The sequence below is a fragment of the Pelophylax lessonae genome, assembly GCF_965119305.1.
Source record: "Pelophylax lessonae genome assembly, chromosome: 13".
NCBI lineage: Eukaryota > Metazoa > Chordata > Amphibia > Anura > Ranidae > Pelophylax > Pelophylax lessonae.
In genome coordinates this window covers 55,804,110-55,832,010 of record NC_138780.1, presented here as the reverse complement: position 1 = coordinate 55,832,010, position 27,901 = coordinate 55,804,110, and the positions used below count along the sequence as shown (strand labels likewise).

The 27,901-nt window shown below is 46.1% G+C and overlaps 1 protein-coding gene across 1 annotated transcript in view; it reads right to left on the bottom strand.

Annotated features, from left to right (window-relative positions):
- The window catches only part of ZFYVE26 (zinc finger FYVE-type containing 26), a 1,347,068-nt gene that overhangs the window by 866,392 nt on the left and 452,775 nt on the right, over positions 1-27,901 (bottom strand). Inside the window, exon 15 of the mRNA XM_082275187.1 lies at positions 23,896-24,051. Coding sequence (XP_082131313.1) covers positions 23,896-24,051 — 156 coding nt within the window. The remainder of the gene's footprint in view (positions 1-23,895; positions 24,052-27,901) is intronic.

Sequence of the window (27,901 nt, the reverse complement as noted above, 5' to 3'; positions counted from 1 at the left end):
CTTTTTGGGGTGCAGTGAACAAAATCCTTTGTGGGGTGCAATGAACACAATCTTTGTGGGGTGCAGTGAACACAATCTTTTTGGGGTGCAGTGAACACAATCTTTTTGGGGTGCAGTGAACAAAATCCTTTGTGGGGTGCAGTGAACACAATCTTTTTGGGGTGCAGTGAACATCCTTTTTGGGGTGCAGTGAACAAATTTTTTTGGGGTGCAGTGAACACAATCTTTTTGGGGTGCAGTGAACAAAATCCTTTGTGGGGTGCAGTGAACACAATCTTTGTGGGGTGCAGTGAACACAATCTTTTTGGGGTGCAGTGAACAAAATCCTTTTTGGGGTGCAGTGAACAACATCCTTTTTGGGGTGCAGTGAACACAATCTTTGTGGGGTGCAGTGAACAAAATCCTTTTTGGGGTGCAGTGAACAAAATCCTTTTGGGGTGCAGTGAACACAATCTTTTTGGGGTGCAGTGAACAAAATCCTTTGTGGGGTGCAGTGAACACAATCTTTGTGGGGTACAGTGAACAGAATCTTTGTGGGGTGCAGTGAACACAATCTTTGGGGGGTACAGTGAACACAATCTTTTTGGGGTGCAGTGAACAAAATCCTTTGTGGGGTGCAGTGAACACAATCTTTGGGGGGTACAGTGAACACAATCTTTTTGGGGTGCAGTGAACAAAATCCTTTGTGGGGTGCAGTGAACACAATCTTTGTGGGGTACAGGGAACAGAATCTTTGTGGGGTGCAGTGAACACAATCTTTGGGGGGTACAGTGAACACAATCTTTGTGGGGTGCAGTGAACAAAATCCTTTTTGGGGTGCAGTGAACAACATCCTTTTTGGGGTGCAGTGAACACAATCTTTTTGGGGTGCAGTGAACAAAATCCTTTGTGGGGTGCAGTGAACACAATCTTTGTGGGGTACAGGGAACAGAATCTTTGTGGGGTGCAGTGAACACAATCTTTGGGGGGTACAGTGAACACAATCTTTTTGGGGTGCAGTGAACGAAATCCTTTGTGGGGTGCAGTGAACACAATCTTTGTGGGGTGCAGTGAACACAATCTTTTTGGGGTGGAGTGAACAAAATCCTTTTTGGGGTGCAGTGAACAACATCCTTTTTGGGGTGAAGTGAACAAAATCTTTTGTGGGGTGCAGTGAACACAATCTTTGTGGGGTACAGTGAACAGAATCTTTGTGGGGTGCAGTGAACACAATCTTTTTGGGGTGCAGTGAACAACATCCTTTTTGGGGTGCAGTGAACAAAATCCTTTTTGGGGTGCAGTGAACACAATCTTTTTGGGGTGCAGTGAACAAAATCCTTTGTGGGGTGCAGTGAACAAAATCCTTTGTGGGGTGCAGTGAACACAATTGTTGTGGGGTGCAGTGAACAGAATCTTTGTGGGGTGCAGTGAACACAATCTTTGGGGGGTACAGTGAACACAATATTTTTGGGGTGCAGTGAACAAAATCCTTTGTGGGGTGCAGTGAACACAATCTTTGGGGGGTACAGTGAACACAATCTTTTTGGGGTGCAGTGAACAAAATCCTTTGTGGGGTGCAGTGAACAAAATCCTTTGTGGGGTGCAGTGAACAAAATCCTTTGTGGGGTGCAGTGAACACAATCTTTTTGGGGTGCAGTGAACAAAATCCTTTTTGGGGTGTAGTGAACAAAATCTTTTTGGGGTGCAGTGAACAAAATCCTTTGTGGGGTGCAGTGAACACAATCTTTGTGGGGTACAGGGAAGAGAATCTTTGTGGGGTGCAGTGAACACAATCTTTGGGGGGTACAGTGAACACAATCTTTGTGGGGTGCAGTGAACAAAATCCTTTTTGTGGTGCAGTGAACACAATCTTTGTGGGGTGCAGTGAACACAATCTTTGTGGGGTACAGTGAACACAATCTCATACTTCTGAAGATTTGAGGGTGCTGCCTGTTCCATACTCCTCCTCCTACTGCTCAACCATCCTTTTAGGGGTACAAACAATAGTAATTGGGGCCTAGTGTGGTGGTGTACGTGTGAGATACATACACTTTCTTTTTGATCATATTTTCTATTCCGCTATTCAATTAAATCCTTTGGGGATCAATTAAATTGCGTGATAGTCTGTGTCGGTACGTGTGAGATCCACCTTTCCAAGTTTTTGGGGTTCATGTCATACTTCTGAAGATTTGAGGGTGCTGCCTGTTCCATACTCCTCCTCCTACTCCTCAACCATCCTTTTAGGGGTACAAACAATAGTAATTGGGGCCTAGTGTGGTGGTGTACGTGTGAGATACATACACTTTCTTTTTGATCATATTTTCTATTCCGCTATTCAATTAAAACCTTTGGGGATCAATTAAATTGCGTGATAGTCTGTGTCGGTACGTGTGAGATCCACCTTTCCAAGTTTTTGGGGTTCATCTCATACTTCTGAAGATTTGAGGGTGCTGCCTGTATCATACTCCTCCTCCTACTCCTCAACCATCCTTTTAGGGGTACAAACAATAGTAATTGGGGCCTAGTGTGGTGGTGTACGTGTGAGATACATACACTTTCTTTTTGATCATATTTTCTATTCCGCTATTCAATTAAAACCTTTGGGGATCAATTAAATTGCGTGATAGTCTGTGTCGGTACGTGTGAGATCCACCTTTCCAAGTTTTTGGGGTTCATCTCATACTTCTGAAGATTTGAGGGTGCTGCCTGTTCCATACTCCTCCTCCTACTGCTCAACCATCCTTTTAGGAGTACAAACAATAGTAATTGGGGCCTAGTGTGGTGGTGTACGTGTGAGATACATACACTTTCTTTTTGATCATATTTTCTATTCCGCTATTCAATTAAAACCTTTGGGGATCAATTAAATTGCGTGATAGTCTGTGTCGGTACGTGTGAGATCCACCTTTCCAAGTTTTTGGGGTTCATCTCATACTTCTGAAGATTTGAGGGTGCTGCCTGTTCCATACTCCTGCTCCTACTGCTCAACCATCCTTTTAGGGGTACAAACAATAGTAATTGGGGCCTAGTGTGGTGGTGTACGTGTGAGATACATACACTTTCTTTTCGATCATATTTTCTATTCCGCTATTCAATAAAAACCTTTGAGGATCAATTGAATTGCGGGATAGTCTGTGTCGGTACGTGTGAGATCCACCTTTCCAAGTTTTTGAGGTTCATCTCATACTTCTGAAGATTTGAGGGTGCTGTCTGTTCCATACTCCTCCTACTCCTCATCCATCCTTTTAGGGGTAGAAACAATAGTAATTGGGGCCTAGTGTGGTTTTGTACGTGCGAGATACATACACTTTTTTGGATCATATTTCCTATTCCGCTATTCAATAAAAACCTTTCTAGGGCAAGATCTTAAATTACAGAAATATGAGGAGACCGTCAAATAAGGGCCGTGGCCTGGGTCGTGGTGCTGCTGGTAGAGCTCCTGTTGCAAGGAGAGGACGTGGTCGATCTGTGCCAGCTACACGCACAAGTGAAACACCTTCCTCAAGTGTGAGTAGGCGACAGAACCTGCATCAGTATTTGGTCGGGCATCATACGCCCCTAGAAGTGATGAGGCCAGAACAAGTGGAGGCGATAGTAGATTGGTTTGCTGCTGACAGTGCCTCCAGTTCCTTCACATTGTCTCCCACCCAGTCTACTGCAGAAAGGTCACAGTTGGCACCTGCAGCCGATGTCCAACCGTCTTTCACCTCACCCCCTTGCAAATCAGGCAAGCAGTCTGAGCCCCAATCCATACAGCAGTCTCTTCTTCTTTTGAGGACTCTGTCAGCAGGGTTCCCCAGGGCCATCCACCTAGCCCTGCCCCAGAAGTGGAAGAGATTGAGTGCAGCGATGCCCAACCACTTATTTCTCAAGATGAGTACATGCAAGGATCATCGCAGCACGTCTCCGATGATGACGAAACGCAGGTGCCAACTGCTGCGGCGTTCAGCATTGTGGAGACCGACAAGGAGGGCAGGGGTGAAGACTGGGTGGAAGATGATGTGGAGGACGATGAGGTCCTCGACCCCACATGGAATGAACGTCATGCAGGTGACCTGAGTAGTTTGGAGGAAGAGGCGGTGGTCGCACAGAGCCACCAGCACAGCAGAAGAGGGAGCAGGGTGCAGAAGCGGAGCGGCCGTGCCCTAGACACTACGCCCGCTACTGCCCAACGCAGCAAGGGAACGAGCGCACCAAAGTCAGCTCAAAGGAGTTCTCTAGCGTGGAAGTTCTTTAGAAAATGTGCTGATGACAGGACACGAGTGGTTTGCACCCTGTGCAATCAGAGCTTGAAGCGAGGCATAAACCTTCCCAACCTGAGCACAACCTGCATGATCAGGCATCTAAGTGCAAAGCACGAGCTGCAGTGGAGTACACACCTTCAAAACCAAGAAACGTCTCTGGCTCATCCTGCTTCCTCTTCTGCTGCAGTCTCGGCCGCTCCAGCCACATCTGTAGTGATACCGGCACCTGCCACCCCGCAAACAGACGATCTGTCAGCAACACCACCACCTGGGTCACCAACAACCATCTCCACAATGTCCCGTGGAAGCGTTCAGCTTTCCATCTCCCAAACACTTGAGAGGAAGAGGAAGTACCCCCCTACCCACCCGCGATCCCTGGCCCTGAATGCCAGCATTTCAAAATTATTGGCCTTTGAAATGCTGTCATTCCGTCTGGTGGAGACGCACAGTTTTAAAAACCTTATGTCGGTGGCTGTCCCACAGTACGTCGTGCCCAGCCGCCACTACTTTTCCAGGCAAGCCATCCCTTCCCTGCACAACCAAGTGGGGGAAAAAATCAGGTGTGCACTGCGCAACGCCATCTGTGCCAAGGTCCACCTAACTACCGATACGTGGACCAGTAAGCACGGTCAGGGGCGTTATATCTCCCTAACGGCACACTGGGTAAATGCAGTGGCGGATGGGCCTGAGGCGGATAGCAATTTGGCGCATTTCTTCCACCACCGAGGATTGCAGGGCGCTTCAGTTTGCCTCGTGTTCCTAACTCCTCCTACTCCGCTTCCTCATCCTCTACCACCTCCTTATCCGGACAGCGTAACACCTTCACCACCAACTTCAGCACGGCCAGGGGTAAACGACAGCAGGCAGTTTTACAACTTGCCTGTTTGGGGGACAAACCACACACCGCGCAGGAGTTGTGGAGGAGCATGGAACAGCAGACAAATGAGTGGTTGCTGCCAGCGAGCCTCAAGCCCGGCCTGGTGGTGTGCGATAACGGGCGAAATCTCATAGCAGCTCTGGGCCTAGCCGGTTTGACGCACATCCCTTGCCTGGCGCATGTGCTGAATTTGGTGGTGCAGAGGTTCCTTAAAAACTACCCCGATATGTCAGAGCTGCTGCAGAAAGTGCGGGCCGTTTGTGCACACTTTCGGCGTTCTCACCCTGCTGCTGCTCGCCTGGCAGCGCTGCAGCGTAACTTCGGCCTTCCCGCTCACCGCCTCATATGTGACGTGCCCACAAGGTGGAACTCCACCTTGCACATGCTGGAAAGACTGTGCGAGCAGCAGCAGGCCATAGTGGAGTTTCAGCTGCAGCACGCACGCGTGAGTCGCTCTGCGGAACAGCACCACTTCACCACCAATAACTGGGCCTCCATGCGAGACCTGTGTGCCTTGTTGCGCTGTTTTGAGTACTCCACCAACATGGCCAGTGGCAATGACGCCGTTCTCAGCTTAACTATCCCACTTCTATGCCTCCTTGAAAAAACAATTCGGGCTATGATGGAAGAGGATGTGGCACAGGATGAGGAGGAGGATGAAGAGGTAACATTTCCAAGGCTTTCAGGGCAGTCATTCGCAAGGGGCTCCGAGGGTGGGTTCCTGCACACACAAACGCCAGGGACACAATTGTCCAGCAGGGGCACAGTTCTGGAGGATGAGGAGGATGAGGAGGAGGAGGAGGAGGAGCTGGAGGAGGAGATGGAACCATGTTCACAGCAGGGTGGCACCCAGGCCAGCTCATGGCCATCACTGGTGCGTGGCTGGGGGGATACAGAGGACACGGACGATACACCTCCCACAGAGGACAGCCTTTCGTTGCCTCTGGGCAGCCTGGCACACATGAGCGATTACATGCTGCAGTGTCTCCACAACGACCGCCGAGTTGCCCACATTCTAACTTGTGCTGATTACTGGGTGGCCACGCTGCTGGATCCCCATTACAAGGACAACGTACCGTCCTTAATTCACTCACTGGAGCGCGATCGCAAGATGCGCGAGTACAAGCGCACGCTGGTAGACGCCATACTGCTGGCATTCCCATCTGACAGCGGGGCCGCAGTGGAAGCACAAGGCAGAGGAGGAGGAGGAGGAGGTCGCCAACACAACCAGGGCACCGCCAGCACCTCAGAAGGCAGGGTTAGCATGGCCGAAATGTGGAAAAGCTTTGTCAGCACGCCACAACAAACAGCAGCACCAGCAGCTCAGATGGAACGTCTTAGCAGGAGGCAGCATTTCACCAACATGGTGGAGCAGTATGTGTGCACACGCCTACATGTAGTGAATGAGGGGTCTGCCCCCTTCAACTTCTGGGTCTCCAAATTGGGCACATGGCCTGAGCTTGCCCTTTACGCCTTGGAGGTGCTGGCGTGCCCTGCAGCCAGTGTATTATCTGAACGGGTATTTAGCACGGCTGGGGGCGTTATAACAGACAAGCGCAGCCGCCTGTCCAGAGACAATGTGGACAAGCTCACGTTCATTAAAATGAACCAGGCATGGATCCCACAGGACTTTTCCGTACCTTATGCAGAATAGCAATGGATACCGACCTTACCCACCCATTGTTCCATTTTTGCTCTCTCTCACTTTTTTGGGGTGTACCCTCATTTAAAATTTGTGAAAAGAAGCAGTGTTTGGCTACCTCGTCCTCCTCCTCAGGGCCAGATTAACGTAGGGGCTATTGGAGCTGCAGCTCCAGGCCCCTACCTTTTATATAGGCCCCAGGTTGGCCATATTCACTGTTACCGCTCTTCTGTCACTTGTAAACACAGAAGTCTGGCTTCTATGCTCGCTTCCCCAGGCAGCACCCTCAGAACCTCCCCACACAGCGCGAAGGCCGGACAAGGAGGGACAGTTGCCGATGCATGGATGTGTTTATGGGCTTCAGAGACAGCATCCCATGTTGAATTAGGCATGCATGGCTGCACCCTTCCTCCTCTGGGTGCATGCCAAGGCACGGCCCTTAAGGCCCTTCAAAATCCTCAGCACCAAGCCCATGATGCTCTTAATCCGGCCCTGGTCCTCCTCCACCGCCGCTTCCACCTACACCGCCCATAGGTGTGCGCAGCCTATTGCATTAAGGTGCGCACCCCAAAGTTGAAATACACATGCATGTGTTTGCCAGCAGGGAGAGTAATGTATCGGGGCCATGTACCTGTAGGCAAAGAGAAATAGAGCAGAGCAGGTCCGAGGGAGATCTTTCCCATCTCCTCACTGGCAATGCTATGTGCCCTAGGTGATTAGGGTGTGCCCAGGCACACCCGGCACACCCCGTGCGCACGCCTATGTCACCGCCACATCCACCACCACCTCAACCTCCCTCCTACTCCATATGGGCCTCGTCCTTCAGAGATGAAGAAGAACATTGTTTTATTTTTCTGTTTTTTTTTGTTGTTTTAAGTTATTTCCCTATCCACATTTGTTTGCAGAGCACTTGCCATGCTCTTAATTACGTTTTGCTGCCATTTGCAGCACTCTAGCCCTTTCCTTTGGTGTTTTAGAGCCATTTTAGTGCCTTAAAGTTCGGGTCCCCATTGACTTCAATGGGGTTCGGTGTCCGGGAAAAGTTCGGTAAAAGTCCGGGACACGGACCCGGACTTTTTTTTAAATTTCGGCCGAACCCGTCGAACACGGACATCTAGGTGTCCGCTCAACCCTAATCAGAACCGAACAGTGTTATTGGACTTAAAATGTTATGTTACACATGCATTGTCTGTTTATTTGAAATTATAGAATATGATAGGGTACACATGCATTGTATGTGTTTACCTTTAATAATCTTGTCCCCATCTTACTCAATAGCTAGAGGACATTTTATGTAGTAAGTTGCATCCTTCTGTGATGTTTAGAGATGCCCATAAATAACAGATGCCCAGCCCTGACACGGTTTATGTGATCTGCAGGATGTAATTTGGATTGTGTCAGTGTCTGCCAAGCTACCAAGACTTTAGTTAAGCTATCTTGCCACAGCTGAATCAGTTTTAGCAATCACACTTTTAGTATTTACATTGTGGAAGCAGAGAAGTCAAAAATATTTTCTAGTTCCAGTACAAAACGATCTATAGCTCTGAAATACACTTGGAAATATGATATCATATCACCCTGGATAAACAGCAGTTTAGGACAATGCAGGCATTTTCATACAAGCCTATATATGCCTGCAAACCAATCACAGCTACCTACAGCCTACAAGAGAGCAATAATCCAGTGTTTTTTATAATGGGACTGTTCTACAAATCAACATATACATCATACATGTATTCAGTAGAAGCTGCCTGCATTACCACATATTCTAATTTCTCCTTATAATACCTTCTCAAACAATTGAGGCAGAAACCAATCTGTGCTCCACAAACACACACAGAGGCTAAGCAACTGATTCATTTCTCAGAGACTCAGTTAACTCTTTCATTGCCAATATAATGTCACAACAAAACATTACATTTTCTGTGGAGGCTGAAACACAAGAGACAGATTTTTTTTTTTTCCCCAGATCAGAGTAAGCAGACAAGGCAAACTCTTGGTAAAACCACCTGGAAGGATTAACCGAATTAAGAAGCTGATAAAAAGCTGCTGGTTAATGTCAATCTGATATGGTCTAAAACTGCTGATTGCATATCATGCCTTTCTCAACCTTTGCATGAGGGACCGCAACTAGAGGGCCCTAATAAACAATTCATTATCTTTGAGTTATCAAAGACTGTGCCTTAAATTTACTAACCATTTATAGCGGCACAACACTGAAGAGTCAAAGGAAGAATTAAAGGGATTTGACAAGCTTATATTTGGAGAAAAACAGATTAGTACTACAAAGACAAGGGGCCAAAGAGACATTCTCACTAGAAAGGGAGATCAACCAAAGACCTTTTTAGAAGTCTGGTCAGCAGATCAGCATTTCAGCCAAAGCACCCACTGAAACCAGGGCCAGATTGACGTAGGGGCTATTGGAGCTGCAGCTCCAGGCCCCTACTTTAATATAGGCCCAGTAGGGGCAGACTGACTGTTCGGCTCAGGGCCAGTAGGAGGGCCACATGGCTCCTGCCACATTCTGCAGCAGGGGAGATATGACAGTGGAAGGTTTATGGGTGCGGTGGTAGGGGCAAATACAAGCACCAATCACCCTCTTTGACTCTCTATGAAGCAGCTCCTCTTCTCCTTCCTGCAACTTTAAGCTGCTTCCTTTGTGAGCCATAGAGGGAGATTAGTGCTCATAATTGCCCCTACCCCCTGCACCATTCACCCCAGACTGTCCATCAGATTCCCCCTGTTCTCTGGGTACTGATTCTTTTACCGTTTACAGACTGTGTTCATTCATACCTGAAGCCCTGAACCACCAAAATCCTCAGCACCAGGCCCATGATGTTCTTAACCAGCCCTGGCTGAATCACCAGAACGAAGAGCTTGGAAAGGAGCCAAGCAGCACCCAAAGAGGCATCACAAACATACTTCAGGTCCAGGACCAATTGGTCTGGTGGACAAACTTGCCGCAGAGCTTTGGCCCATTCAGTAAGCATCTGAAACACCAGGGTCGTGGCCAATACAGGCTGCAATTCTGACCCTGCAATGGTAAACAGTGGGTGACCAACTCTGACCAGCAGCCTGCAGGATCCTTAAAATATGGGAATCCACCACAGGAGGCGAGGTCTTTTTCATAAAAAGGGCTTCCTCAAATGGGTAAAGTACTGCAGAGCACTTCAGAACCACAAAAGGAACTTTGTAAATATACTTATCAAAGTATGCAGCCTAAAGAAAAATCTTAATGGACCTAGTCAGCATGTGCGCACCAAGGAGCATGTTGTTGTTCCCAGCATGGACATCAATTTTTAGCATCTCTCAGACAGAAGTAATTAGTGTGGCTACCAGTGCGATTACAGAGGTGGAGGACTGGACCTCGCTGTCTGAGAAACCAGAGGAGGCATCTTCGGGCTCTGCAGAAAACACAGAGCCTGTGGCAGCAGAGCCTGACTTGGGCTCAGAAATGTCCAAAGATGGTGGTGGTCACTTCCTGTTTGCCTTGCCCCTGAAAGCTGTCTCCATCAGGGAGAGGGGTGACCTCAAACAGCTTGTCTAGGGGGACAGAGGACATTGAGGAGCCCGCTGCCTCAATAGGGGCACATAAGTGCATGTGTGTCTACATATGCCCACCCACTCGGGCAAAGCCCCACCACACCCAAGGGGAAAAGGGAACAAAAATGCCCAACCCTCCCACTTCAAGACTGACTACAGTGGCTCACCACCACCCACTGTGGGTGCTCACATGGATACTGCCTTAGTATATGGTCATGAGCCAGCTGTGGATGATGCTGTGCCGACTGTGCCTCAGAAAGCACAGCCTGTCCCAGGGCACGCCTCTATATCCAGCCTAAAAGGGAGATCACTGGCAAGATGGCCACCCACAGGCAGATACAAGAAAATAGCTACCATGCACTTCACCAGCCAGCTCCCATACAAGTCCATGGGGATCCCTGGCAAGATGGCCACTGCCACGTGGCTACAAGAAAATGGCAACCCTGCACTCCTCCAGCCAACTCTCATACAAGTCAAGGGGAAGGTTCACCGCAAAATAGTCACCCTTCGTGTCCACCCCAATATGGCCGTAAGATTACCAGCTAAAGGGCCGCGAGCCAAGGTAAAGCACATGGCAGCTGCAATGCAGCCTCCTGGAACCCCACCATGCAGAACCTGCAGGGACAACTGAGAAGCCCCCCCTCCAACCCAGGGATGCCAGGAAAAATCTGCCCAGGCATGAAGGACTGGGAGGTACAAGGAGAGAAGGGAGCCTGGCCAAGTGGAATAGGAGGAAATGCCAGACACCAAGGGAGAGGACAGGATCACACAGGACCAACCAGCCAAGGGAGAACCTGTACGATGACGCTATTCTAGCGAAATGCATTGTGGTCCCTGCTAAACCCGGAAGTCTTGTGTACCAGCGACGTCACCTCAGTTTGAAGCATTGGAACGCATGCCAGACTGCTGCCACGCTACAAGGGGATTACAGAGAGTATTAGTGTACAGAGGAGACTACACACATATTGCTCTAAACCCTTGCCATAGCAATCAATGCTCATCGCCCTGTGCCAGGTAGGCACCATTAATAGTAAGCAGCCAATTTTACAGTTTTTTATTGATCTTTTAAAAAATAAACAGTATTACACTATATTTGGCTTTACATTGTCACCCTGAATATCGGCTTGAGATCTACTACTAAATAAAGTAGAAGGAGGAGTGAGGAGAAGGAGGAATTAATTTCCTGAATTCATGATATCATACAAATAAGTAATGAGGAATGGAGGATTCCTGATGGTTTGATCCACCCTATATTAATAGGATCAAAGGCGCTTGAGGTCTGTGTGACCTGGTGAAATCTGGTAAGAGGCACTGATTACCACCTATCACTCATGGGAGCACCTGAACAAAGAATATTGATTCCTACATCACTGCATGAACTTTTATATCACAGTTCACTATTGATGCACTATTATTGTATGCGAAATATCAATAATTTCAATAATTTATTCAAAAGATAGCATTTATTCATTTATGTATCAGCACATTTCCAGTGAATCGTATTTTATATTGAATTAGCACCTTCATTTTTGCAGCACTTTAATTTTGCACTACTATAGCACTTTATTGATTAATGTACGAAATAATACAGCTACTGTACTGTCTTTAATATACAATTATTGTATAACAAGCATTTAGTATTCTTTTGCACATTTAGCAAGCACTTTATATTTGTGGAACCATTCACAGCATACTGCACAAAAACACATATAAACGTTTAAATGTTTTTACGTTTTACTCATACCAGCGCCTTCTTTCCCTTTCACCTATTTATGCTCTTTGTATCCTATACAACAAAAGGGGCAGCAGGTACAATATAGAATTCAAACAAAAACCAGGTGCCTTCATTGTTTAAATAGTTTAATTCCAAAAAATTTACTGTCTGAAGGATATTTTGGCTTAGAGCTAAAGCCGATCGATCTATTAGTAATAGATCGTCCAGATATCCTATTCCAGATATCCCTCAGGACCTTAGAACAGCCAATACTGGAACTAGGATCTTTGTGAACACTCTTGGAGCTGTGACCAACCCGAAGGACAGGGCCACAAACTGGAAATGATGATTTCCAATTGCAAAACAATGGAACCTTTGATGGGTCTGAAATATAGGCACATGAAGATATGCATCCTTGATGTCTACAGATGCTAGAAATTACATTCCCTGCAGGGAGGCTTTGACTGAATGAATTGATTCCATGCGGAAAGAGGCCAACCATAAAGTACTTTTAGGGTGCGTTTTTTTACTTCATTGAGATAACGATTGTCATGACACAAGATATAGTTTAAAAAGGAAAATTTATTTCCCAAAAGTTTATTAAATAACTGTATTAAAATACATATGAAAAAACAGACATAGAGAATACAAACTTCATGCCTTTCCAACGGGCATGATGTAGGATACGGTTTCTTGAAATGCTAAGTCATTTTGACCGGTTTCGCCAAAAGACAGGCTTCCTCAGAAAATTTAGCGCAAGACAATAATCCTTCTATGCCAGTTCATTATGGTAGGTCAATCTATCCAACTTCCCAATGGGTCTATGTGGTCCCCTAAATATAAAATCACCTGTCAAACTGTGGGTGTTATATACCTATTTAAATGTACATGCAATGCCTTTTATGTGGGGAAAACTAAACGCCCATTCTTTAAAAGAATAAGAGACCATTTATCCCTGATTAAAAATAAAAAAATGGAGACCCCCATTAGTCGTCACATGGGGTTATATCATAACTTCGATTTGAAATCCTGTGGATTCTTTGGACTTGAACACATTCCATAACATGAAAGGGGGGGGGAGATATTGATCGCCCCCTGCTACAAATTGAGACCAGGTGGATTTATTTACTACAGGCCACCAAATATCCTGGCCTAAATGAAGGTATAAGTTTCAAATCCTTTCTATAATAAGATGTTTTTTATGATCTACACTGTCTGCTGTGTATGTGATTGGGTTATAGCCTATTTCCATCTGTGTGCTTCTCTGTGCTGTGTCTCCAAAAATATTGGTGCTCCGGTCCTGGATCACTAAAATGTACTGACCAATTATACTAGTAAGCTTGGATGTATAATGTATTTTACTTATTTCCAAAGTGCATTTTCCCTCTATAGAATCTTGTTCTATATTGAGACATCTACCTGTATCTTTAGTATGTATAATATGGATAGATTTGTTTATATTATTGTTCATTTTGTAATTTTGATATGGTCTATTTTGTAACTATTCATGCTTTGTGGACTCCCCACCCTATGGATTTTTTGCTTTCTCCACCCCTTCACATCTGTTTATCTTCCTCTGATTCGGGTGTCATACACCCTTTATGTGAGCCTTGGGACCTGTGACATGATGTCCAGTTATCTGCGGGTCTCGCTGCATCAGGTCCCCGTACGGACGCCCGAGGCGTCCTCGGTCTCCATGGCTACTTTGCCCTGTGTGATCCGGGCACCGCCCCTATGGCTGCGTCGCGCCGGGCCCCCGCGCATGCGCCGTGCTCCAATGTGGTCCCGCCTCCTTTCTCCGAAGTCCGGGTGAAGTGGGATGGCGGCGTCGGCGTGACCTAGGTGGTGACGTGGCTTCCGGCGGCGGGGGCCAGCCGCTCAGCCATCTCACGTCCGTACTCTGATTTGGCGCCTTGTGGAGGGGGGTATTTAAGGAGCATTTATTTCTTCTCTCTGCATTCGCCCCTCATCTGCAGCTTGGATATGACATCCCCTGCTTCTACTCTCTTGTGAAAACAGGTACTATGCATCCCTGATGGGGGGGGTGGTGTTTTTTGATCACCTTTTAGGTCTTTTCTGGACATTATTCCTACTGCAGTATTTAATTAGATTTTCCTTATAATTTATGTTTTCATAGGTGGACTTGGCTCATTTTGGCTATTTCATCTGCTTAATCGACAGGGACTTTTGGGATAACTACCCATCCCACCTGGGAGGTGGCTGTTATTTTAGGCTTTTTCCATTTTATTCTCAAATTTAATTGGCATATAACATTAAAATACATCTTATACAGCCTTTGGACCCTATTGGGTGCCCCTGGAAATGAGGGATTCCTTTGATCATCTTTGGATTGTGCATAAACTTCTTTAAGAGCATACAAGCTTGCCTATCAATCTCTGGTTTTGGCTTCACCTTTTTATTTTGTAAGTCATTTTTGGTATACTACAATGCGAATGTAGCTATTGATACGCAGTTACAACCATATTATTGGTTTAATCAAGTACCTTGTGCTTTACTAGGAACTTGTATGCACTTCCTCCTTTCTGGAATACCTCCCTCTGCAGGAGACCATTAGTGGCCACACCTGCATTGCTCCTGGACGTCCGTGTGTTCAGAACCTGAGGCCCACTTACCACACCTTCCCTCCTCAATTGCTCCATTTACAGGTTTGGATCAAGTTTTTCTTTTTGGGTGCCTATGGGATGGGGTCTCTCCATGCTGCATGAATATAGAAATACATAGTTTGCTATTTATAATGCTAACCAGTCTGTATTCGCTGCTCTGCTTACCTTATGTTTGTGACATATATTCTTTTGTATTTGATAGAAGGATTATTGTCTTGCGCTAAATTTTCTGAGGAAGCCTTTCGAAAACCGGCGAAACCGGTCAAAATTACTTAGCCGATTCAAGAAACCGTATCCTACATCATGCCGTTGGAAAGGCATGAAGTTTGTATTCTCTATGTCTGTTTTTTCATATGTATTTTAATACAGTTATTTAATAAACTTTTGGGAAATAAATTTTCCTTTTTAAACTATATCTTGTGTCATGACAATCGTTATCTCAATGAAGTAAAAAAACGCACCCTAAAAGACCCACGATACTTTATAGTTGGCCTTTTTTGTACATTATACAGGGATGTTGGTGCATTAATGGATTGATACCACAGTGGCTCTATCCTTTAAAAAATTCTCCATGCGGAAAGAATGAACGCTCAGAAACGGATTCAGCGAGAGAATCCTGAGATCCAAAATAGGTCTCACATCCCCGTTTGGTTATTATGAATAAGTTTGAGTAAAAGCCCTTGAACCTTTCGTTTTCTGGAAACTCGGTTATCACCCACTGAGCTCTCAGCTGGTCGAATGCCTGAAAGAGATCTTTCTATTAGGGGATCTGTTGGTATACCTCACAAACCGAAGATGTGGGAACACCCAAAATTCCAGCTTGTATCTCTGTGAAATGGTGGAGACAACCCAGTTGTCCTGAATCAACTCCACCCATATCCCTAAGAACTGCAGGAGCCTTCTCCCCACCTAGGCGAGTGGGGACACCCCTTCACTGAGAGAGCATAGAGGAATACTTGGCTGATCTCTGGGTCCAGGGCTTTTTCTGACCTCGCCCCAAAGGCTTGGGTCCGGATGCAGACGGTTGAGGCAGTCACCACTGCCTGGAATTGGAAGCACTGGTATTGTGCTGGGGATCTTAAAGGGAGGACGCTTGCTCTTCCTCTTTACAGGTAGCAACGTACTCCCACCCCCCACCCCGATATCTTTTGGATATACTTATTAAGATCATCACCAAAAAGGCGTTCTCCCTGAAAGGGGAAGCTAGCCTGTAATTATTTTACACGGTAATTCCGCAGACCAGCTCTTTAACCAAAGGATTCTGCGCATATGCACTATGTCATCAGAGCAAACCAAGACATTTGCCTTATGGAATCTGTAAGAGCATCTAGTGTGAAACACAAAGTGTGAGGTAGATCTGACAGATCTTCCACAGACTCTCCTTGAGAAGGAACTGTCTTGGACACTCGCTTTATGCGGTCTTTCAAAGACTGACACACTCCATGACAACTACTGCTGGTTGTACTGCAGAACCTGCAACCGCAAAGGAGGCTTTCAATAAAGAGTCCAACTTTTTATCCACTGGATCTTTAAAAATCTGGGCATTATCCACAGGAAAGTTTAAATTCTTGTTAACCGAAGAAATGGCTGCATCCACAGTGGGAATTTTCCATCTCTTAGAAAACGTATCCTCCTTAGGATATAACAATGAAAACCTTTTAGGAGGAACAAACATCCTGTCAGGATGATCCCAATGTATTATACACTTCTTGCTCCAAGAGTGGATATGTGGGAAATGACTGAGGACTCTGAGGAGGGTGCAATGAGCCCAGGGAGGAAAAAGGTTTCAGTTGTCTCCAAAGGCAGAAGTTTAAACTCAGCCTGGACCATCTCAGCAAGAGACTGAATAAACAATCTCTGGCATTAAGAGGCCAATAGAGATTCCTCTGACTCCCCAGAAGTGGAGTCAGCTTGAACTACTATAGGGTCACCCTCAACTGCATCTTTCACATCCTCTGCCCAATTCTGAACTGATTCAGGGGGCGGCTCAGGAGAAGGGGGATCTAACCCGCTTCTTACCTCCATGTAGTGCTGCAATCATGTAAGCAATCCTACCATCTATGCTGGATAATGCCGATGCCAAAACTTCCTTTGTAACATAGGCTGTGGCAGAATTACACGGAGTAGCTACTATGCCTGACAACCGTAATGGCTCAGATTGGCTAGATGCCTTTGGCTTATCAGGAGGAGTAGACACAGTGGAAGCACGACTAGGACCTTCAGGACCTGAGGGTGGCATTATGTTGCCCTTCCCATCTGTGCTCCCTCCAGCCCTTTTTCGAGCAGACATTGCTATATAGCAAGACAAACTTGAGGTACTACCTTTAAATTGTACTCAAAGCTTGTGCCAAGCTTACACAGCCTAATGCTCACAACATTTATCTTAAGATACAGGACCTATTTGTGCCAGTAACATACACCCACAGTGACTCACACAATCCAGCTGCTGCCCTTTCAGCCTGTGACAGAGGCTAGTGTGTTGGAGACAGTTCCTTGCACCCTTTTATGCATGTGCGGCATGGTACGTGGCATCCATGTGCACACCAAATCACGTTAGAACACGCCCACCACGTGGTGTATGCTCATACTTAAAGGCAAAGTTTCCCGCGCGTGAATAGGCCTAGGACATAGACACGTGATCAAAGCAGAGACAAACATGCGGATGCTTATGCGCCAGGGCGAACACAACAAACAAATAGGGATGAGAGCAGCTTAGGCTGAATCTTGTTTGTCACAGCTGAAACCTTTCAGGTAATCAGCTCAGGGTAAGAAACAGTGTAATATGCTTTAAGCATACTTTGCATAAACTTGCTACAATCCATGTAATTACAAGCCGAAATACACCTGGCACAAGTCGCTGTAATCTTATTAAAGGGAACAGTGCATTAAATATTTACAATTTTGCAATGTTAACATTTTAAGATTTGTATGCTGTGTAAATATTTAAAATGGACTCACCAGTCCTGCCGCAGGAACCTGCTATAAGCAAGAATTCAATCTTCACCCATTACAGCGAGCATGGTCTTAGAGACCTTCAAGGACTGGGTCACCTATATAAGAGGGCCACGGCCTTGGACCTGTAGAGCACCCTGCATGGAGCGCCTTTGGGGTTTGGTATTCCAAGGGCCCGGATCCCATGGTCCAGCGCCTATAAAGGACAGCGTTACAGGCAAAACCTTGTATCTGCTTACCGATGCTTGGGTACCATCTTTTTAGTTCATTGACTGTTTCTAGATGGATCCGATAGCTAACCCCTTCGATCTAGTGATCTTTATTTGGGGTACAAAAAGAAAGTAATCTCCCAACATGGACAGACAGCAAAAATTAACCCATCTTAACCTTTCCCTATTTTATCCAAAACTATGAAAAAATTAAAAATGGATTTTTGTAAAATCTTACCGTAAAATCCTTTTCTCTTAGCTCATTGACAGACGTAGTCCTCGGTGATACACCACCTTCGGGTTATGTTGCCTCCACAGGAGCAGGACTAGACAGGAAATTAAAAAGCTCTGGCCACACCCCAGGGGCAGTCCCAGAGGGTATATCCTCTCTCTCTCTGCCTCAGCAAATCAGTTATGTGAAAAAGCAGTCTTTAGAGATTTTAACCCAACTCAAAAAAAAACAGAGGGGCGGGGACTACGTCTGTCAATGAGCTAAGAGAAAAGGATTTTACGGTAAGATTTTACAAAAATCCATTTTTCTCTAGCGCTCATTGACAGACGTAGTCCTCGGTGATACACCACCTTCGGGACGTCCCAGAGCAGTATCACAACTGAGGGGTGGGAAAATGGAAATCAAATCCCAATCTAGAAGGCCCAACCGGTGCCAACTAGAAGTTTACAATGCTCATCCTTAATGATGAGACTCAACAAAAAAAGAGAAAACAATTTTTTTTTTTTTTTCAAACAGAAAAAAACCCTTGAGGTAGACCACCGGTCTCCTCAAATTGCGGCCTGCAAAACCTTGCGGCCAAATGAGGCATCCGCCGATGCCGTCACATCAATTTTATAGAATTTTGTAAAGGTATGTACTGACGACCAGGTGGCCGCCTTACATACCTGGACCACTGACGCCTGATGGCGAAAGGCCAAGGAAGTACTGAGCGCTCGAGTGGAGTGCGCCCTAACAGGGAACGGAGGACTCTGACCCTTAATAGAATAAGCCTGTACCACCGTTTGTCTAATCCATTCGGCAATGGTCGCGGCAGATGCAGGCAAACCCTTTCTGGGGCCATCCGTGATCACAAAAAGTGAATCCGTCTTACGGAATGATTCCGTAGCTTTCAGGTATACCCTGATTGCCCGAACCACATCTAAGGAATGCAACGCATGTTCCCGATGATGCTTGGGCTGAGGACACAAGGAAGGTAGTACAATATCTTCATTCAGATGAAAATCTGAAACCACCTTGGGAAGAAAAGATGGCTTAGGATGAAGTACTACCTTATCCCTATGAATCACTAGGTATGGGGACTGGCATGATAATGCAGCCAGTTCTGACACCCTGCGAGCAGAAGTAATAGCCACCAAGAAGGCCACCTTCTGGGATAAAGTAAGCAAGGGAATCTCCCTGATGTTTTCAAAGGCTAATGCTGAAACTTGACCCTTGATGGTGCTCAAGGCTAGCTTCTGCTCAACCCCCTGTTGCAAAAAGGCCAATATTCGAGACACCGAATAGGTACGTGGAGGAAATCCTAAAGATTCGCACCACGCAATATAAGTTTTCCATGTGTGATAATAGACTTTGCTGGAAGTCGCTTTCCTTGCTTTAATAAGGGTAGGAATGACTGAAGCTGACAAACCTCTGTCCTTCAGTACTTGGGTCTCAATGGCCAGGCCATTAAACCCAGCGACTGTAAAGCATGATGGTAAATTGGTCCTTGAGACCACAGACACTCCCTGAGACGAAGTTCCCACGGAACGTCTACGACTAACATGTCCAAGTCGGCCAGGCCGGCTTGAGGAGGCCAGCCTAGAATTTCTAGGACCACTGGCGCTGATTGGATCTGAACCAGGCGTCCCTAGAGGTATCTGGCCCCGACCATCCGAGAAAGTCTGGTCGTTTTCTGTTCCCACACATTTATCAGATACCTGATAGTTATCAGGAAAGGTGATCTTTTCTGGTTGAACCTCAGGGACCGAAGTCACCCGACTAGAGGCTACTTGGCCTATCTGGTCAACCAGATCCGATTCCTGTGAGGTATCGGGACTAATCTTAGGAAAAGGTAAAGGAAAAGATCTATTCAGGGAACGGTAACTACCGCTTCCTGTAGTACTTAAATGTTGGAAGGGAAGAATCGCACCGGTAGTAGTGGTTGATGCTCGATCTAATGTCCTGAATACCGGTGAAAACGTCCCCCCACCCTGAAACCGGGTGGGGGCGCACCTTCAGGCTGTGTACTCCTTTGCTTCGGGTTTGGCTGGGTTGGTCCTTTGCTTGTCCGACCAGCCCTTCTTGAACCCTCCTGGAGGAGTCTTGCCTTTCCCGCTAGTACCAGCCGGGCGCCCTTTATGGGCGGTAAAGAAAGGTCCTCGCTTGTTGCGAGGTCCCTTAGCTTTAGCAGCCTGTGGCAAAAAAGTGCTCTTGCCCCCAGTGGCATCCTTAATGATTTCATCTAGGTTGGCCCCAAATAGACGATTCCCCTGAAAGGGGAGATTTGTCAAGGTCTTCTTGGAACCTAGGTCAGCTGACCAGCATTTTAACCATAGCACACGTCTGAGGATCACCGCTGTCTTAGATGCATACCCTAATAAGGGAGTAGTGTCCAAGGCTGCGTCACAGATAAACTGTAGCCCTTGTATAATCTGTTCCATCAAATCAGATGTCTCCTGGGGAATATCTTTTCCCCTAAGATCTTGGCGTACCATTTTCGCCCATTCCGTAAGTGTCTGGGAAACTAGACCAATAACAATTACTGGTCTAAAAGCTGACCCTATCAGAGAGAAGATGGTGCGGGACTCTGCTTCCATCTTTCGATCCACCGGATCCTTAACCACTTGCCGACCGCCGCACGACTATCTACGGCGGCGGTCAGCCCCTCACAGGCAAAGTGACGTAGGTCTACGTCGCTCGCCTGTGAGGGTTTAGGGAGCGAGCGCGCGCCGCCGGAGGCGCGCTCCCGCTCCCGCGTGGTCACGGACCCCCCCGCGCGCGTGACCGGCGGACCCGATCGCCGCCGGCCACTCTGCGATCGGCGGGGGAGAGGGAGATAGTCAGGCAGCTTGTGTAAACAAGCTGCCTGTCATTCTCCTCTCTGTATGAGAGCTGATCACATGGATCTACTATGTAGATCCATTGATCACTCTGCATACAGTTGAAGCCACAGCCAATCACAGTTAGAATCACGCCCCTAGGGACACACACAGCCCCTCCCTCTCAAATAAAGTTAACCCCTTCACTACCAGTGCATTTTTACAGTAACAGTGCATATGTATAGCACTGATTACTGTAGAAATGTCACTGGTAACCCCAAAAGTGTCAAAAATGTCAGTCAAGGGTCCGATCTGTCCGCCGCAATGTCGCAGTACCGCAAAAAAAATCGCAGATCGCCGCCATTACGCGTTAAAAAAAAAAACAACAAAAATGACAAAAATCTTTCCCTTTGTTAGTAAACGCAATAACTTTTGCGCAAACCAATCAAAATACGCTTTTTGCGATTTTTTTTACCAAACATAGGTAGCATAAAACAAATTGGCCGAAAATATTAAAAAATTTTGATTTTTACATTTTTTTTGGGGGAATTTCATATAAAAAAAAGGGAAAAATATTGCTATTTTTGCAAAATTTACGCTCTTTTTTTGTTTATAGCGCGTGATCAAAAAATCGCACAGGTGATCAAATACCACCAAAAGAAAGCTCTGTTTGTGGGAAAAAAAGGACGCCAAATTCGTTTCGGTACAGCGTCGCACGACCGCGCAATTGTCCGTTAAAGTCACGCAGTGCCGAATCGCAAAATGCCCTCTGGTCGTTTAGCAGCCAAATCCTCCGGGGCTTAAGTGGTTAAAGGACGAAGTGTCCTCCACTGGAATAACCGTGGCTTTATTTAGCCTGGAAATAGGCGGATCCACGACTGGTGGTACCGTCCATTTCTTAATGATGGATTCCTCAAACGGATAGCGTCTAGCAATACGCTTGGAAATAGTAAAGGTACGTTTAGAATGCTCCCATTCTCCTTTAATCTGATTACCGAAACATTTAGGTACAGAAAAAGCCTTCATCGTCTTGATGGGCTTATTAGTACCAAAAGGAATCTCTGTTTCAGTTGCCTCTGCCGGTAAAGCCTCAAGTTTTAAGGTTTCCTGCACTGCCACAACTAGTGCGTCCACCAATGCTTCTTCCTGAATAATAGCAGGAGAAGAAGCGTCCTCCTCACTGTCTGAGGGGGCTTTACCTGGGATAACAGCCCTTGCAGAGGAACCTGCAACTGCCGTGACCACCTCTGAATCTGAGTCAGAGGTGTCAGATGGTATAGGGGTAGGCGGGGGTCGCTTCCTTGACCCCCGTCCCTGACAGGCCGCCTCCACCCGAGCCACCATAGACTCCAAAATTGCTGTAAATGACTCTATACTCTGTGCACCGGCGGGTCCCGTGGCCCCCTCGAGGGAAACAGGTGGGGGAATATGTGTGGCAGGGTCCATGATAACTCCAGTTACTTCCTGGATAATATAATTCAAAAATAAAACTTTTTTTTTTTTTTTTTTTTTCGACCCCCAGCGCCACAAAAGCCCCTTAGTGTTACCTGCTAGGGATCCCTATCGATCGAGAGAGAGAGAGATAGACCCCCAGGCTCACCACTTGATGCTCAGAGTTTGACTGCAACAGGTTACAGCGCTGTCTTAACAAACAGGAAGTCTTTTGGCTGGCTGCCCAGGAAGAAAGGAGGCGGCTCCGCCCCTCTGTACGCCTTCCGGCGCCTCCCCCAAGCTCCACGAGGTGTTTGGATTACCTCAAACATGGCCGCCCCCATGCTGGAGACACGAGGCTACGCCAAAATGGCGGCTCGTGCGATCCAGCAAAAAAAATGGCGGCGGCCCGTACTGAATAGCGGTGTGCTGCAGGGCACACAACACTCTCACTGCATGGGGATATGGCGTGGTTGGCGGTACCGGCCTTGGCGGACCGCATGGCCGTTCGGGAGGCCTGCTAATAGCTGGAGATCTGATTAGGAAGGCAGTCTACATGTCCGTGGCTTCTGACTGGTAGGTAGCTTATTCTTAACCCATAAGATTCCCAGAATGCCACAGATTACATCTTTAAAACATGTATACAATTAGATTGTTAGCTCCCAAACCAAGCCTCCTGGCTTTTTGCACACATAAAATCACACTCAAAGTAGGAGGATCTGTGTCATGTTGTAGGATAGAAAGGGACTCTATCTTACCATACAGAGAGGGGCCCGCGTTCACCACAAAACCCGTCAGGGGAAAAGGGGGAACATACTACTCACCATACCGGAACCAGGCGGGCGCCAACTCCTGACAGTACCCCTCTCCACCGGGGCGGGAGGGCTGTCGACCGATACGGACACCGTGACTCATGGTCTTTGGCGTTTCAGCGAGACGTTTAACTCGCGTTGACAGTCCTTTAATGGGACTTTGTCGCGGCCGACCCAGCGCGGAGCTATGGCCTGCACGCGCTCGTAGGCTGAACTGGGGTGACCACCGGATCTCAACATCCAGCCCGTCGCCCAGTTCAGCTTTCTTGCTTGAAGATCTCACAGGAACACTGGAGAAAAAAGCTGTCTAAAAAAATCCTTTAAGAAAAAATTCTTGCCAGGACCTAAGATCCCAGCAAGGTGTCTAGGTCCTTACTCCTAACTAGACAGAAAATAACTGATTTGCTGAGGCAGAGAGAGAGAGGATATACCCTCTGGGACTGCCCCTGGGGTGTGGCCAGAGCTTTTTAATTTCCTGTCTAGTCCTGCTCCTGTGGAGGCAACATAACCCGAAGGTGGTGTATCACCGAGGACTACGTCTGTCAATGAGCGCTAGAGAAAATTGACTTTACATACATTTTAAAGTGGCCAGGGGGTATGACGCATAAGCTCTCTTTATAGCTATGTGGGGACTGTGGTAAACGTGTGAGTCTAGTGGAGAAAATTCTGACAGGAGGTTGTGTGTGGTGTCGAGTGAAATGTATGCTGTATTATGCTACAATTGTTATTTTGTACAGAAATTGTTCTCCAAATTTTTTCACAGAATAAAAGAACTAATCAAGCTTTAACTAATCCCATCGTCAAATCACCATCAAGTTGCACAGATACATTGACATACCCTGAGATTTGATCACAGCTTTCAGTTGCACAAGAATCTGTTCCAGTTCATAATCCAGGATGATATGACAAAACAGGTAGTCATCTCGCAGCACTGAATAACAGGTATGGAAAATCTCTGTGATGCTACACTTGAACAGGCTGCTTAGCTTCTCCTCTGAAATTGGTTAAGAAGAAAACAAAATGTACACATTATACACACACCTCAAAATGGCAATTGCCCACAGAATTAAAGTGCAAAATTATGAATGCTTGCAATCCAGCTCACACATGGTACTTGATACATTTATGTATTTTAGATTACCAGTGATTTTTTTTTTTTTTTTTTGGGGGGGGGGGGGGAGGGGTTCTCCTTAGCATAATACAATAGGATTATGTAACATTAATGACAGGAGAAGATCCTCTGGTGTCCAAGGCAAAGATGCAAAAGTAAACCCTCTGTCAATATGTAAAAATCTAAGGACAATACTTTGATCTGCAACCACAGCCTACATTCAGAAATAAAAAGTAGACCCCAGAAGTTCCTGACAGTTCATCCTTGCAAAATACACTGAGAAAGAGAGAAGAGCAGAGAAGAGAATAGAGGTAGCCTCTGCATTCTAACAGTATAATCTATACAGTGCACTGTTTTTTTCATGGTTTTTTTTTTTTTTTTTTTTAAGTAACTTTTTTTTAACAACAAGACAGATACAATACAACAGTGCTGTTGTTAAAATGGAACTGCAACAAACTGTACACAGGCAGGCTTTTTATTGCAGAAGAGACTAGCGATAAGTACACTTACCTGCCTATTTGCAATCTCCTGGGGAATGTACAACGAGCTGCACCTGCACACCTCAGTTTACATTTTGGCACACTGCAAGTGTGCTGGAATGACCGGACTCCAGCAACGGCTCATTAAATCAGCCAAAGACCAGCAGCTGGAAGAACCAGGGAAGCAGATGCCAGTGCAGGGCTTTGAGGGCATAAGACCATTGGAACAAAGGTAAGTTTGTGTGCCTTTAATTCCGCTTTAAAACCAGTAAAAGTTACATCATGTGACAAAAGACAGCAGAGGCATAACTAGAACCTTCAGGGCCCCGGTGCAAGAAACCATGAAGGCCCCTTAGACCCCTTGCTGGGGACCTTTCCTTCAAGCCTGGGGCTCTTCCCACTGATCCTGGAGCCCTTTTTTACGGTCCCGCAGTGGGACCCTTTCACAAGCTCTGCAGTGGGCCCCCTTCCTGCTATCTTGGGGCCTTTCCCACGAAGACAGTCGAAAAAAAAAAAAAAAGTAAAGCTAGAATGTACGGTTATCCAAAGAAAGTAAAACCCCCTATGGTATCTGAGGAAGTTATCCACTTGCCACAAAATCACATACATGTACGTAATTGGCTTCAAGTGGTTTTACTGGGGTTTTGGCTGCAGCTATATGCCAAAACCCTCGTCATTTTTTTTTTTCAAAATGCTTTATTAGGATTTTTTCGAAACAAGAGAAAAAAAAAACATACAGGAAGAATGGTTTACATTATGTTTTACCGTGATCAAACAAAACAAAACAGCTGGATGAATGACAAACATTACAAGCGTATAGAATGAGGCAGATAGATAGTGACAGTTATGATTAACGTCTAATCCACAGTTCAAGGATTCAATTTAGTCCATGGAATCCAAAATTGCCAGTAATTCTGGAAGGTGGCTAGATTACCAAAACGCATGGCGAATTGCAACTCATATTCATAGGTAACATTAACTGTATCAGGTGTTCAGTGCTCTATCCGACTTCCAATTCCTAGCTGTCGTAAGTTTAGACGCCAAAAGGATATGGGCAACAATAATACGGAATGTAGGGGGGAAGTTATCAATTTCCAGATTAAGTAGTGCTAGGGCTGGAGTTGGAAGGCGTCAGAATGAGGAGATCAATTTAAAGACCTGGTTCCAAAAACTGGTGAGATGTTTGCACGCCCAAAAGACGTGGAAAAGGTTACCAACCTGGCCACAACCACGCCAGCATAGTGGAGAATGTGACGGATATAATTTGAACAATCTAAACGGTGTTCGATACCATCTGGAGAGCACCTTGTGGGACATTTCCCAATGTTTAGCGCATTTCGATATGTTATACATGTATCTAAATGCTATGGTCCATTGTTCTGCAGTGTAAGAGTGTTGTAGGTCCGATTCCCACTTCAGGATAGGGTCAGTTTTGGTGAATTTCATTTTAGATTGTAAAATCTGATAGAACAGAGAAATGCCTTTAGGGGACGGACTATTATTGATGAAGAAGGCATATAGCTTTGAAGGAAGACATATTCAGAACCGGGTGGGAGGTTAAAAATTTAGCAATGCGGAGATGTGTGAAGGATTCAGAGGAGGGGAGACTGTATTCAGATTTGAGTTCAGAAAATGATTTTAGTATTTTGTCATGCATAATGTCCGTGAGCCAGTGGATATTTAGGTGTGACCATTTCTTAAGAGGAAGGTATGGAATGAGAGCCTCCAGAGTCGAGTGTGGCAAAGCAAAATGTTGAGGATTACAAAAGTCTTTCCGGTATTTCATGAGAAATCTCAAGGAGAGGGGTGTGGTGGTTACCATTGTGTGGAGCACTGTCTGGAGATGCTGAAGCAAGGCATTTTTAAATAACTTGGAAGTATTCACTTGTGAATCCGTCCTGACCCGGAGCTTTATTATTAGGCAAGGAGTTGATCGTGGTGGCTATCTCATCTGACGTGAAAGGGGAGTTGAGGAAAGCTAGCTAAGAAGTAGAAATGGAAGGCAGATGTAAGCTACTAAGGAAAGATTGAATTTCAGGCAGGGGTTGCACAGGCGGGGATTGCATTGGCAACTACCATCTTGGATAAAGTATTAATATTGGATTAAGTATTACACTTCAGCTCAGCACTATCCCTCCACAGGTAATCTATGCTGCTTTCAAAATCCACCTTTAACTGAAATAGAATCATTGTTTCTAACTTGCTCAATGGTAATCTATGCTGCTTTCAAAATCCACCTTTAACTGAAATAGAATCATTGCTTCTAACTTGCTCAATGGTAATCTATGCTGCTTTCAAAATCTTTACCTTTGTCCATGGAACACTGATGTTTATTTTGCTTTCTCTTGTCCATATCTAAAATTACTCTGCCATTCTGCTCTACTGCTATTTTTTGTAGTCTGTCTTTGGTGTCAGAAGTTTATTCTGTCAGCCATGTGTCCCTCCTATGCAATCCTAATTGATTAATTGGCAATACCTCCACCCAACTCAGTATAAATGTAAGCCCTTTCTAGGGGATGCACAGGCAGGGGTTGCACAGGCGGGGATTGCATTGGCAACTACCATCTTGGATAAAGTATTAATATTGGATTAAGTATTATTACACTTCAGCTCAGCACTTCAGGGAATGCACAAAGCATACAACTGCAAGCCAACAGACAAACTACAGGTGAGCTGAGTCTCTATACAACTTTTCCATCTCACATTCAGTCTACCTTTCAATCCCACCACCCTGTATTATGCAATCCCTAATTCTCTTTCTCATGTTTGCATCCTCTCTCCTAAAACTCTCTCTCCTTTACCCCTCTTCTCCGCCCCACAGCTTGTATATATCACCCTCAAGCCTATCAACCTTTATACTGCACTCATCAACTCCTGCTGATTCTGAACCCACACACCAATAAAACCTTGGGGACACTGAGATGTCTCCCCTCATAAATCATACTCCCATATCACCTCCCTCACCCTTCTGCTTCTCCTAACCTCTGGAGATATTTCCCCAAATCCTGCACCCCCATCATTTACCTTTGGCAAACATACCCGTCACCCCCTATCCTCTGACACCAGCCAAAATCCACACAATCTGGTTTCTATTCCTCTCTCTTCTGCCTAGAGCCAACCTCCCCTCCTCCTGCGCCCTCTGGAATGCCCGCTCTGTTTGCAACAAACTCACCTCTGTCCATGACCTATTTATCACAAACTAATTACTGAGACCTGGCTTCAAGAATTTGACTCTCCTTCTCCTGCTGCCCTCT